At 30.1% G+C, this 14,612-nt stretch overlaps 1 protein-coding gene across 1 annotated transcript; it reads right to left on the bottom strand.

Moving 5' to 3' along the window:
* Positions 1–1,359: 1,359 nt before the first annotated feature.
* Positions 1,360–8,744, bottom strand: LOC112766316 (pumilio homolog 2). Its single transcript, XM_025812225.3, has 9 exons — positions 7,646–8,744; positions 5,100–6,556; positions 4,884–5,025; positions 4,580–4,687; positions 3,824–4,036; positions 3,624–3,734; positions 3,010–3,204; positions 2,426–2,600; positions 1,360–1,839 (listed from the first exon to the last, which is right to left on the bottom strand). Exons 1-9 carry the CDS (start codon positions 8,213–8,215, stop codon positions 1,793–1,795), a joined length of 3,018 nt encoding a protein of 1,005 aa, XP_025668010.1. The 5' UTR covers positions 8,216–8,744; the 3' UTR covers positions 1,360–1,792.
* Positions 8,745–14,612: the final 5,868 nt, after the last annotated feature.

Here is a 14,612-nt window from a genome sequence, read left to right on the forward strand (position 1 = left end):
ACGTACTTAGTTTGTCAAGAAAATATCTAAGGTAATTTCGTATATATCAAATATGAAAATTATATACTATTCAATTAATACTTTATTAATTAATAGGATAATTATGTTACAAATATAAATAGTACAATATTTATTTATTGACAACAATACTTTTAAAATTACCGTGTACATTATAAGTAAAATTAATAAATTATTTATTATTATGGTATCAAATTAATTATAAATAAATCTTCATAAAAAATTTAATATTAAATTAATTGTAATATATGAGAATAATAACATGCAATTAAAAATTAAAAAATGGGTTCTATGATTTTTTTTTTTTTTTACCACAATATGTGAAGCAAAAAGAAGAGAGTAGCCGAATCGAAAACTAAGACACTTTATAACTGGCCCAACAAAAAAATATCACATATGATTAACACCTCACTCATTCCAATTAAGAAAGACAAATCTGATAACACTTTCTGATTATGCAGGTCCACTTTCTACACTTTTGAAAATAACAACAATCTTCCATCAAGTGCAACTAAATAATGTAGCCACACATCTATGCCTAATTACCTAGACATGTTTATTTCCATAGTTCTTAAAATCGAACTGAATCGGTCAATTCAATTAGTTAAATCGAGAATCGTTGGCCAAGTCAGTTTGGTTCTTAATCAAAATCGTTTGCTTTAAAATCAGTGACGAAACCAAAAAAAAACTGACAAAATTTGATGAAACGACCAAACTGAAAGCCAAGTGATTTTATTAATTAAAATGTATTTTTTTTTATTGAGAAAAAATCCAACTAAACTAATAAATAGACCCTAATACTTTTTCATATTTAGCTACTATACTCTCTCCTTGTGACCAGCTATTTTTTCAGTGGAGTTCGTCGCTTGTTTCGACTTTAGACTTAGTCGTTAATTAGTTATTGTTGTTACCTATTGTTAGATTTAGCAGCTTTTTCTTGTTGTAAATTCACTAAATTATAATGTTTAGTATATTTGATGGTTAATTGAATTAATTAATTAATTTACCTAATTTTACTGTTGTACTGTTTGATTGTATACTTAAATAGGATTATATGACTTTTATTGGTGTTATACATTTTAATTTGTGTATTTTTAAAATTTAAATTAAAATATAGTTATATTCTTATTGTTTATTTAGAATTTGATATATTATAATTCAAGCATTTTAGTTCAACTACAATTTAATTTGTTAAACCTCTAAATTGATAAATTAATATATAAAACGATTCAATAATTGATTCGATTTTCAAAACCTTATTTATTTCAATCTATACCATAGACTCTCTCCAATTTAAATGGCGATATGTTAGCCAAAAAAAATAATAATAAAACAAATAAATTCTGACAATCCTCTAGCATTTCTCAAATAAGACCAGAAAAGTACATTGTAAACACCTCATGCATAAAAAAAAAATCCCGGATACATGTTAATCCCATAATAAACTAGTAAAAATTTGTACAAGTCAAACACTTCCCTTTACAAGTTACAACTTTTAAAAAAACTTAATCCATACATGTGTCTGTGCCACATGAAGCCATCATGCATCATTTACCACTTGGACCCCCTCTGCTTAGCCTGAGGCTAAACATGATTTCTAGGTATCTATCTTCTCCTCACACAAATAAATGTACAGTTTCAAGAGTACAACTAACAATTTATTGCATCAAATTAGTTGTGCTGTATATTTTGCATACAGACAAGGAAGAGTACAAACCAAAAAAAGAGTAGGAGCTGTATTAAACCTCAGTTAGCTGTACACAAACTTGGTTTTCTATACCACCTGTGCAGGATTTAGAGTCAGAACACTGATTCTCCTCTCTGAAACAATCAAATGCAAAAGTTAATTAGGCTTCATAACATATAGGCTTTAAGATATTACAATTTTTTTCCTTTTAATTACAAATATTTTTAATTCTTCTTTAGTATTAATAAATATAGAAAATATTTAGGGGCTCAACACACTTTTAGTTTGGAAAAATGGAGAATTTATTAATGTTAGCTCAAATGCAAGGCAAATGTAAGATAAAAGTGGTTACCTAACATTTTTTAATAAATACACAATCTAAGTGATAAAGGCCAAAAACATACTTAAAAGGGATAAAAATCACAAAACCAAATAACACAATTATAGGGGCTAAAACACTTTTGCACAAAATGTCAATAGCTTCTTCAAAATTCATTTCCTTAACTAAAGTCAACTGATGAAAGTACAACCCAGGAATCTACTTTGCACACTTTTCTTAACATGGAAAAAAATTTTCCCAATGCAACACTCAGATATTTGAGAGAAATGCAGTTAATTACATTGGAATTCAATGAATAGAAGAGGAAAGCTATTTGGGATGATTGATAAAAAATGTTAACGGGAAAAAACTGAATGTAAAATAAGTGCAGAGTAAATTACCTCCAGCAGCAACCAATTTCTCTACGCGGGCGACAATGTGCTTTCCATAGGTATATTTCTTCAAAGCATTGAGGTGAACCTTTATTCGATTCAAGATTAGCTCAAGTTGCTGGTCATCACAAGTTTCTAGTACTTTTTGTACAACGTAATTTGCAAATTGATCCTTCATCATAACCTAAAATCAAAATATATAAAAGCAGAAGTGTTAAAAAAATAACAGAAGCAAAAGCAGTTGAGTATTAAATAAGAGTCATGCTATTGCTAAAAGTGAAATAGACAAGTATTATCACCAAGACTTGTTTAGCAGGATAACAAGCACAAGACAAGAACTAAAAAAAAAAAAACACAACTCGTGATGTATTGCTTCAGCAAACAAAAGTTATGTCAACTATATTTTGATTACATTCCATCCTTCAGTTACAGAAAAGAAACTTGTTTGTCTAAATAGGAAGAGCAAATGAAAAAAGTAGAACAAAAAGAGAAAGAAAGAAAAGCCGAGAACAATGTAAAGGAACACAATGCAACAAATCAAAAGACGAGGGCTTCCGTTTCTGATTAATGGGGAAGACAGATCAAGCACAAACCTGAAGGGGTTCATTCTCATCGGTGGAGCCAAGCATCTCATTCACAAGGACTTGGCGTTCTGTCGGTGTCCCAAAAGTAAGACACTTCTCAATAACATTAGATGCAAACTTCTGCTGGCTCATTTGCACTATCTGTCCCGTTAGTTTCTTTATTATAGATGAACGTTCATGTGGCTTGCCGTGCTCCAGCACATGCTGAAAATTTAAACAATCGACAATTGAAGAAAATGAGAGTGATAAACAGGCAATCAAGAAGTCCAAACGAAAACTCGTGGCAGAAAATGAGATTATAAATCATCTCCAAAGAATAATACAAATGCTCTAATAACCAAAACTTTGGCAAAATAACAATAACATTCACTAGAGCCACCATACGTTCAGCATTTCATTATGACCTCAATTCACAATATGGATAGTGTTTACTCCTACTATCTGTGATTTACCTTGTTTTGTTTCATAAATGACTCAATATTTGCATACCATCAACATTGATTTATAACAAAAGCATTTGGAGCAACACTTAAGAGAATAAACCAAGTGAAATTGTGAATGCAACAAACATGGCAGAAAATACAACATAATTGGGTCACACGAAAATGTTAAGTACGACATACCTGTACAACATAGTTCCCATATTGATCTTGTGCTAACATGCAAACAGACTGCAAAATCTCATCCATCATAATCTGCTGTGTTTTGGGATCATGGCAATATTCCAAGACTCTCTGCTCGTGACACTAACAAGGTTAGAATTACAGCGCCTATCTATGACGCTATAAATTAAACAAACTAAAGCAAAAGATGCATATGTGACCTGAATAACACGGCAACCATATGGATGAGTTGACAATGCCACAACTTGGTCATAAAATGTTGAAACAATAAATTGGATTGCATTTTCAGGTACGCATTCAATACACTTCTGGATGACATGGTTCCCATTTTGATCACGCACACAGCGCATAATATGACCATCCAGCTCTGCCACCATTTGAGTCTGCTGATCTACCTCAACAACTTCTATAGCCTACACAGGTTATAGGGGGAAAACAGAATACGAATTGTTAACTTTGCCATCAATCCACAGAACTCACAGAGCATTAATCATTCAAAGCACATGTAGCAAATCGAAATATCAATTCCAAACACAATGAACAAATGAAAATAAACAAATTGATCCAAGCATCAAGCATACATATATACAAATATGAAATGTTGCAAAAACTACCAAACACATTATGCCAAATAAGATTAAAATTTAAATAGCTAAGTTCGTTATTTCTATAGAATGCCATGAAAATTCTCTAAAACGATGCTTCTCATTCAAAAGAGGGCAACACAAAGGCAGTTCCAAAAAGAATTTGTGCCTAAATGTTGGGGTGACATGTATATGACCTTCCACATAGACCATAACATTAAAGAGAATTGGAACCCATGAAATGTTTGCCGTTTCGCACATAACAAACTGAAACCATGGCATAGAACTGTAGGAGATTGTAAAACATATCAAAGTAAGCAAGGAATATAGTAAAGGAAACCAATCATAAGTTGGATAAATTGATGAGCAGACCTTTTGGATAACTCGGCAGCCGTACATTTGAAGACTTAGGGTCAGCACATTACCAGTAACTTGGTCAGCCAATTCCCTTATTTGTGCCGCTGTGCCATGCTCAAAAAACTAAACATGAATCAGAACAAGTTAGGCATCTATATAACACATTTAGGAGTATTTTGCGTTCTAATAAAAAAAAATGGTACCCAAATGATCAACAACAACAACAATAATAATAATAATACAGAAGCACAAAAAAACAAAATCAAGAGAGTAACCTGTGAAAATGTTAAAAAAATAAATAAATAAAATGAGAAATTACCTTCTGGATCACATAATTACCAAAGACATCAGTCATCAGAACAAAAGCCTCTGGCATGATTTCATGGAAAACCATATTTTTCTCATCCATTGAGGCTGTCTCAAGTTTCTGCTGAATAAAACGGCTTCCATATTGATCAGCACTGTTTCAAGAGAGATGAATTAGCTAAATGTTCAAAGTCAAGTAGCAAAGCATAGTACAAGCGGCAGTATCCACCTGAACTCAACAACATGGCCAGAAATTTCTGAAAGCTCAAAGCATTTGGTTTTATTACTTTTGAATTCATCCAGCAAGGAGGATGCAAACTTCTCATCCAAGTTGCCGACAGCATCTGTATTCCAGGCTCCCATGAAACCGCCAGCCACATTCCTCATCCCAGGTAAGCGCATACTCCGTTCACTTTGGCTCATAGGACTAGCCGACCCATAGAGGGAGTTCGGGAAAACAGAACCAGCGAGTGGACTTCCTGGATATGACATGCCCATACCATATGATGGACTTCCATATGAGTTGTGGTTCAAACTAGCTGATTTGCCTAGGTAAGGAACAGCAAATTGTGATTTTTGAGAGGCTAACAATGATTCTAAATAAGCCTTTTCGAGTACATTGCGCTCCCTATTTATTGCAGAATCATTAAGGGCTGCAAGCTGTGCTGCAGCAGCAACTTCCCCGGTTCTCAGATATTGATAATACAAAGGATCCATCAAAGGCAGCTGATGAGTGCTACCTGCAGCCTGCCTTCCCAACCTGCTTGCATTCTGTAACTCGGATGCAGGCAACAAAGGATCTAAAGTTGCCCCTCTTCCACCCAAGGATCTAAAGTCCATGGCATTCACTCCCAGTGCAGACACTGCTGCAGCATTTTCAAAAAAGGGAGGCAAGTTGCCATTACCGAGCTGGCTCGCCATCATGGATGGTGATGGAGGATTAACAGAATACCCGCTCATGCCATAATTAGGATACGAGGTATTCAAGTCATCAAGATTCTGATATTGGGCAGGTGAAGTACCTCTGCTAGTAAGAGTTGACGCCGAATGACCTCTTAGGTGTGAATTAACAGATACTCCACCAACCTTACGAGGTTCCAACTGTTCATTTGCATTTGCATATACTGAAGTGTTACTCAAATCCAGTCCAAAACTTTCACGCAAAGAATCAGGCTTGTTTAGGAACGAGTGCTTTTTAACATTATGAATATAATCTGATTCATTGTGCCTTGGTGATTTAGGATGCTTCTCATCATCTATTGTGTCATGTGAAGACATATTCATGCTAGCCAAAGCAGACACCAGATCTGCATGCTCATTTGCACTCGATGAGACACCATTAAATGAGTTATGACCGTTGGAACTTCTTTTATCTGCAGTGCTGGACCTACCATCACCAATGGGTGGAAGGCAAGGACTAGTGGCTCTAGGTAGAAGTTGAGCATCAGGGGTTGTGCTCCTTGACAACGAGGCTCCTAAGGCAGCAGCATAAGATTGAGATGCTAAACCAACATGATTTTGCGAAGCAGAGATGCCTTGCTTATTTCCTCCAGATTGCAAAGCATCCAATTCTTGATGCAGATAGGCAAAATGGGTTTCGGAATTTTCAGCAATGTCATCAAACGCATTGCGGCTAGGAAGCCGCTGAGGATGCTTAGAAGCCGATGTAGCATTATTTAACTCATCCTGCTTTGACAAATAAAATATTAAACGGTGTAAAATGATAATATGTCATTAGCACATAATTTACTAAAACACACAAATTTCAGTTCAAGATCACCATTAAAATAATAATGCCATTTTATTGCAAAAATAATTAGTGAAGAGACTACAAACACAGATTCTAAATTTTAAATGCATCCAAACAAAATTTATCTGCACATTCTTAGAATTGAGCTCAAATCAAATTGAAAACCGGTCAGCCAAAAATTGAAGGACTTCAAAACTCATTAAAAGCCATATTCATAGACAAGTCAACCGCACCACTGCAGATAATGAGAGGGAGACCAACATTTATGATACTCAAATGAAAGTGAAAACATTGGATACAGCACAGGTACTAGAAATGATGTCACACACACGCATACAAAGTAAGAATATAGATACGACAAGGATTTAAGAATGGATATTTTATATGGTGCCAATACTAGACAATGATATAGCATTCATTGATAAAATTAGGAAACAGCTAACACATATGGTAACATTCTTAAGGGGAATATGAAATCATCACAGCACCTCTTAAATAAAACCACAATAGTAGCACCAATCCATCGTTGAAGGGGAAGATGGAGAAAAAAGTGCTTTCATTCTCAGCTTAATCATGCAAATACAATACAAACAACATTTGTAACATTGGAGTATCCAATGGAACGGTGCAATTAAAGCATCTGTTAATTAACCTAAGTGGACATTCCGCACCAAAACAACAGACATTTTTAAAGCATCCTTGCTTGCTAGCCAACCAAAATCAATTAAAGGAGCAAATTTCACGACCAATTATATCATGATTTATAAATGCCATTGCTACGAAACTGTGTCTCAACCAATCAAACATAGCCCTGGGGCAGTCCATGCATGATCAATAACAAAAAGATACATGTGAATGTTCTTCGCATTGCACCCTCTCTTATGAAAGGACAAAGCAATTTGTTCTCAATTAGAATCTCTTATATCACAGTAATTGGATTTTCAAAAAACATAAACATGAAATAACACAAACAAACTAATTCCAATCAAGGAAACCAAGATATAGAAATTGGCGTAAATCCTCACCTGAAGGAGTTCAGTAATGCTCCTCTGCCTACTCCCAAGTCCCAATCGGATCAGGCCATTGCCGCCACCTCCGCCGCCCCACTCCACTGCACCATTCCTCGGCTTAATTACTGTCTCCTCCTTCCCCTCAAACCCACCAGGCTGCACCGAGAATAAGGACCTATCACCCTCTACATCACCACCACCACCTCTCCTCCCACCATTACCCTTTAACCGCTGCGCAAACCGCCAGTCCTCCTTGGACACTAGCGGTGGTGGCAGTCGAGGGTTCAGATTAGAACTAGAGTAGTAATAATTTGCATAGGCCGGATCAGCACGAAGCTCCTCCTCGCTTCCAAAATACCTCCCTCCACCGCCGCCCCCAGCACCAAACCCTGCAGCCGCAGCCGCAGAGGCAAGCGAACCTTCAACAGTGGGCGGCGCTGAACCACTCCGCAACCTTGCTAGCTCCCTCTCCCTCTCTGCGGCCTCTTCTTGCTGCCGCCTCATCAAAACCCCTAAATATTCAGGACTCTTCGGCATAGATCGAATCACCACGTCAGACATCATCGAGTAACCGTCACTCACCATCAAGATACAAAAATAACTCAAAAGAAACACACGCACTAACAGAAACAATCAAACAGACAGAAAGATTAAAGCTTTCGTACACCAATAGCTTAGAATCGATTAAGGTATACCCAATTTTTATTCATAAAAAGTTATAATTTTTATGTCGTCTCTGTAATTGAGTTAAGCGAGTTAAGGTTGCAATGGTAAAAAGTTGTTACTTTATTGGTAGTGTTGAATTGTGGGTAGTAATTGGAATGAGATCAGAATGGAGAAGGTGAAGGATGTGGATAGAAGAAGAAAATGTGTTGGTCCATGTTAGGAGAGGAACAAGAATGAGTAGTAGTTTGTTAAGAGTGTGGAGAGTGTAGAGTGAGTGTAGAGAGATGAAGAAGAAGAAGGTAGGCGTAGTGGGGAGGGGAGTGTGTGCGATAAGAACGAGTACAAGAGAGATCTTGACCGTTGGATCTGATCAAATGACGGTTTAGATATTTTTAGGGTGATGTCAAGATTTGTTTTCTTACAAGTACCTCCTAGGGCTTTTTCTCATGTCGTATTAACGCACTGGAGGCGGGGGCTTCAATCAAAGAGATTTAATTATAAAAATATCTCTAAACATTAAAGAAAAATACTCTCTCAATTTATTAGATAACAATATTCTTAAAATACTTTAACGTAATAAAAATATTTTATTATTAAATATATATTTTAAAAAAATTAAAAATTATATTTTTATGTGATTTTTTACGAAATATTATCAGATATTTTTATGGCTAAAATTTGACCATTTTAAAGTAAATGGATATTTTTTAATTTTTTTAAATGACCGAAATATTTTAAAAAATTAAAAAATATATAAATTAAATTTTACTCTATTTTTACATACACCTTTTAAATAGTTAATATTTTCACAAAATTTAATATCAAATATATAAACAGTTTATCAAATACAAAAATTATTTTCTACTCATAAAAATTGTAACTATTTTTGCTATTTTATATTTAAAAAAATATTTTTAATAAATTCAAAAGGTACTTTTATTAATAATTTGATAATTTGGATATTTTTGTGATTTACTTTATATCATGATTTTTACTTTTGGCTCACTAAAATATTAGTTCAAATATTATAAAAATATCATTTTTGTTAAAATTTATTAAAAAAATTATGAATTTTAATATATTGCATGTATATACAAAATTTAAAAAGACTATTATTATTATTATTATTATTATTATTATTATTATTATTATTATTATTATTATTATTATTCAATCTAAAGTAACAAATAGTATGGCAAAGTCTCAACGTAGAAATATTTTATTCATTTTTATATTATTCATTAGTATTGACTCTTTTAAAACAAAATTGTGTTATTTTTTATTATTTTTACATTTTTCCTCTAAAAACACATTAAATGATCTAAAAATGAAAAAAAATAACCTTCTACTTATTTAATTTAATGCATTCAAAAATATTAGATTTTTATTGTTTCTTAGGTTCTATTAGATAGCGTTTGAAAGAGAGACAAAAACAGAAATATTGAGATTGAGAGATAGAAATTGATAGATAGAGACTGAAATAAATTTTAGTATTGTGTTTAGTGTAAAATGAGATACACCGACTGAAATAAAAATGAACCTCTAATTCAATTTTCACAAAGGATAAAGTTGGAATTAATTAATTGAAATGAGGTATTTTAAGTACGAAATGTTATTAAAATTTTAGCCTTCGTCTTTAAAAATTTCCGTCTCTGTGTCCCCACTCTTTGGAAGTACTGAAATACTCAAATTTTAGAGACAGAAACTAAAATTTTAGTATCAATCTCTAAACCAACAAATATGATACTGAGTTTCAGTCTCTCAGTCTCTCAGTCTCCATCTCAATACCTTAAAACAAATACTACCTTAAGGCCAGTTTGTTTACAGGTAAGGGATGTTGAGATAGAGATATAAAAACACAGAATAGATGAGTTATGAATATAAATATTGTGTCAAGAGATATTGAATTAATGTATCCTTTCCATCGTAAAAGACATATAAACAATAACGAAAGAGATCATTTATTTTTTCATTTTTCTTTCATTATTCCTATTAACTTTTTATAATTATACTTTTTATCAATTTTTTGTCTAAAAATATTAGAATAAATTAAACTTTCAATTTTTTTTATATTTAGTTTATCATCAAACATAATACAAAAATACTAATTTTTGTATATTTGTCTTTTGTATTTTATTTTTAATATTCTGTTTTGTCATCTCCTCATAACCAAAAAATTATTTTTACAAGTTACTTTCTTTATTCATTTTGATAAAAAATAAAAATTATTACTAAAAAAAACTTAAAATTATTACTAGAAAAAAAATTTAAAAACATAATAATCGTTTTAATTGGAAGGGTAAATTATCAAAGTGTCTTTGCTTATTGAAAACAATGACAAAAATACTCCATTTTTATTAACGATAAAAATGTACTTAAAATATTTTAAAAAATGAGATAAAAATATCTAATATTAAATATATTTTCTCAAAAATATTTTAAAAATTAAATTTTAATATAATTTTTTATATGTACCATTAGAAAAATAAAATAATTTTATCTTTAAAATTTATTAATTTTATGCTTAATAAATTTTTTCAATGGTCAAAAATAATACTTTTAAAAATAAAAATATATAGAGATCAAATTTTTATTTTCTTTTTGCATATATTTTCTAAACAATTATTCAAATATTCTTATAATTTTTTTTTGAAATGCATAAGCGATTTATCAAATATAAAAATTATTTGTCACTCTTAAAAATATAACATTTTTATTTTTGTCATATTTTATAATATTTAAAATATATTTTTATTGTTATAAAAAATAAATGATATTTTTATCAGTATATTAAAAAATTAAAGATGAATTTAATAATTTATCATAATTAGAATTTAAATTGATTTTATAACTAGAGAAATAATTTGATAATATATATCAAAAATAGTATATGTACTATTAAAATTAGTCATTATATATTACATTTATATATAAATATATGTATTATTTAATTTATTTTTAACATATATTTTATGTTTTAATATATATTTTATATTAATAACTAATTTTGTTCATTAATTTTAATATATACATCGTTAAATATACATATATATGGGGCAAAAGTTTTGTTATAATAATTTATGTATAGTTAAATATATTATTTTTTCATTGAATTAAAATCAAATATAAATACTAATAAATAATATTATAATAGCAATATATAATTATATTGATGTACAAACTTTATTTAAAAAGTAAGTACTACTCTTTTCACTATATAGAATATATCCAACTAAATTTAGTATTTTAAAATTTTGGGAAACACAGTCCATGTATAGTGGCGTGGACTCGTGTAGTAGTTAGATTGAATCTGCAGAAGAATATCAAAATACGAAAAAGAATATATATGCAAATGAAAAAACAAAATCAGCGGCTAAAAAAGCTACACAACTAGCAGAGACTCGGGCATGGGATTTTTTATTAAAATAAAATAAAAAATTTATTATTTTTTAAAATTTTATTTTTTTAATTTTAATTTTTAAAATATAATTTTTTTTATTATCTAATCGCAGTCTGCCAAACTCCACTTCAAATTCCAATAAATTCCAAACAAAATGGCTAATTTAAACAACTATTATCATCGTTTCTAAAAATACATAGGAGTATACAAGAGTACACATAAATAAATTATGTTTTTATTAAAAAAATAATAACTTTTAAATTATATTTTTATTAAAAAAATAATAACTTTTTTAATTTATAATGAGAAAAAATCTTTGTTTATGGTTTATTCTTGTATATCTGGAGACTGTTATAATAGTTGTTATTGGCCTAGGGGTGGCAAAGCGGGTCGGCCCGCCCAACCCGTCCCGCCCTACCTAAGCCCGTCCCATAAACGGGGCGGGCGCCCCTCCAACTAAAATAGGTTCAAAATGCTAGTCCGTCCCGCTTTATGGCGGATTTGCGGGTCGGCGGGCTAGCCCGCTTGACTTTTTTTTAAAAAAATAAATTTCATCAAAATTAACTAAAAATTAATAATTAAAAAATCAAATACAAATAAAAAATAGTCAAATTATAATATAAATTTTTTTACTATCTTTTTTCTAATTTTTAACTTCAATAAAATTGTTCAAAATCATATTTTTTATCAATAGAACTATCTTTATTTTAAAAAACAAGTCACATTATTCGATCAAATATACGAAATTGTAAAATAAAATAAATAAAGTTAATAACTAAAAGAAGAATAAAAACAAAAACAAAAAAAAAGTGTTTGAAAATTCTATAATTATTAATTTTATAATAGTAATTACTCTTTTATTTAATAAAAAAAAAGAAAAATAAAAATCTTGGCAGATTTTTTTAATTTGACGGGCTCCAAATCCTAGTCCGACCCGCCATTTTTTAGCGGGTCGGCCCGACGGGTTCAATCCGTTTTGCCACCCCTAGTTATTGCTAGTAATGTTGAAGAAGCCATGGTTGATGTTTTTGTATTTTTGTGTACTCTTATGCACTCTTAGAGATGATGATAATGGCTTAAAAATTTAAGTTATGTGAAAAAAATTGAAGTGAAGTTCGACGGGTTAGACGAATTCTATAAAAAAATATAGAGTTTGTCGGAGAGTGCGACGAACTCGTCCTAAATCTAAAAAAAAATCATATTTAAAAAATTAAAGTTAAAAAATTATATACGAAAAAATAATTATTTTTTATTTTATTTCTAAAAAAAATCCCTCGAGCATGTGAGCAATTGGATCATATATGAATTTTTTGCTTTTCACTATTCTACTATTTTTTTTTATAATTAGTGTTTCTTTTGTTATTAATAATAATTTTTTTATAAAATAGAGAAATGATATTTAATCTCATACATACTTGATCTTTACTTTTTTTTTCTCTCTATTTTGATTTTAAATTTTGTGTGGGTGATGATGGATATTGATGGTGGTGTATGTCACTATATATATCTATATAGGCACTAAACTTGTGTTCTATTTTTAATTTTATGTAGCACTCCTCTATATATAGCTCTATAGAATAATTAAACAAATGAATCCCATATGTACAGTCTTAAATGTTCTTATGGCGGACAATAAATCAAATAATTTTTTTATTTTATCTTATTCAAAATTAGTTTTGGTAGTGGAAGACATATATTACAGTCAAAGATATATAATATGTATTTATGGATTTGTTAGAAATAAATTTTGAAAAAAACTAGACAATTAATAATTTTTCAAGCGTGTTATATTTGAATTAATATTAGTTAATTTTTTATATTTCTTTTTTATTAAAAGTATTAATTTTTAATATGTTTCTATTTAAAATGACACATAATATATTATATGATTATTATAGTATAGTATTTGTTTTTTATAAACATATATCAACTTAACCATATGTATGTTTAGGATTTTAAAAGTTAGCCTCAAATATTCGAACTACTTATAAATTATAATATAATATTCGTATACAATTTAATTTTATAGCAAGATATCGAAATTCGAAACTGAGTTATTGTGATTAATAAACCTTTTTTCCGGCTTCTCTTTGTAAGGAGAGTTACAAATAAATAAAATAACTGAGTGATAAAAAAAAAAAAAAAAGCGCATATGTATAGAGAGAGTGTTACAGGTGAAAAAGAGAAAAAGAAAAAGATGTGGCCACGGCCGGCTGTTTTTTTTTTTTAATAAGGAAATTATTGTTGTGTTATTTTTGCTTATAGAAGAGTGGTGTATTTTAATTTAGTATAAAAATAATCACAAATCAAAAAGTAGGTTTTGTATCTTAAAAATTAAAATTTACAAATTAAAAGATAAGTTGTGTTATTTTTAAATCGGAAGGTAGATTTTGTATCAATTCACAAATTAGAGAATAGATTTTGTATCACTTTATAAATTGAAAAGTAAATTTTGTGTTTTAAAAATAAAAAAAATAAACTTCACAAATAAAAGAATCAAATTTGTGATCTCTATATAAAAAAATACACCAAATTATATATTATTAAAAAATATTACTATAATCCCAATAAAATTAAAAACATCGGCCACCGCTTTTTTTTTTTTTAAAGAAAAAATAGCAGACTCTGCATCTTAGGGTTTTATGTTTCATGAATAATGATGATGTTCATATATAAGTTATTGCTTAGGCTAATCAATTAAGTCATGCTCCATTGGGCTTTCTCATTCTAAGGATCAATAATACAATTGGATAGGTAGAATGCAATAATGAAAAATAAACATAAAAAATTTGAGTAGCTTAACATTGAAGAATTCAATGTCAGTAGCATCAGCACAAATTAAGCTGCACGGTGAACATTAATAATATCAATTATTATTAGGGTTATAACTAAGATCCGTATTGATCCCTTTTTTCT

Source organism: Arachis hypogaea, chromosome 17 (assembly GCF_003086295.3).
Source record: "Arachis hypogaea cultivar Tifrunner chromosome 17, arahy.Tifrunner.gnm2.J5K5, whole genome shotgun sequence".
In the NCBI taxonomy this organism is placed as follows: domain Eukaryota; kingdom Viridiplantae; phylum Streptophyta; class Magnoliopsida; order Fabales; family Fabaceae; genus Arachis; species Arachis hypogaea.

Coding starts and splice junctions, on each gene's coding strand:
- LOC112766316 (XM_025812225.3), bottom strand. CDS start 8,215: ATGGTGAGTGACGGTTACTCGATGATGTCTGACGTGGTGATTCGATCT. Junction 6,557..7,645: donor GCATTACTGAACTCCTTCAG/GTGAGGATTTAC, acceptor TTGTCAAAGCAG/GATGAGTTAAATAATGCTAC. Junction 2,601..3,009: donor ATGAGAATGAACCCCTTCAG/GTTTGTGCTTGA, acceptor TTTTGATTTTAG/GTTATGATGAAGGATCAATT.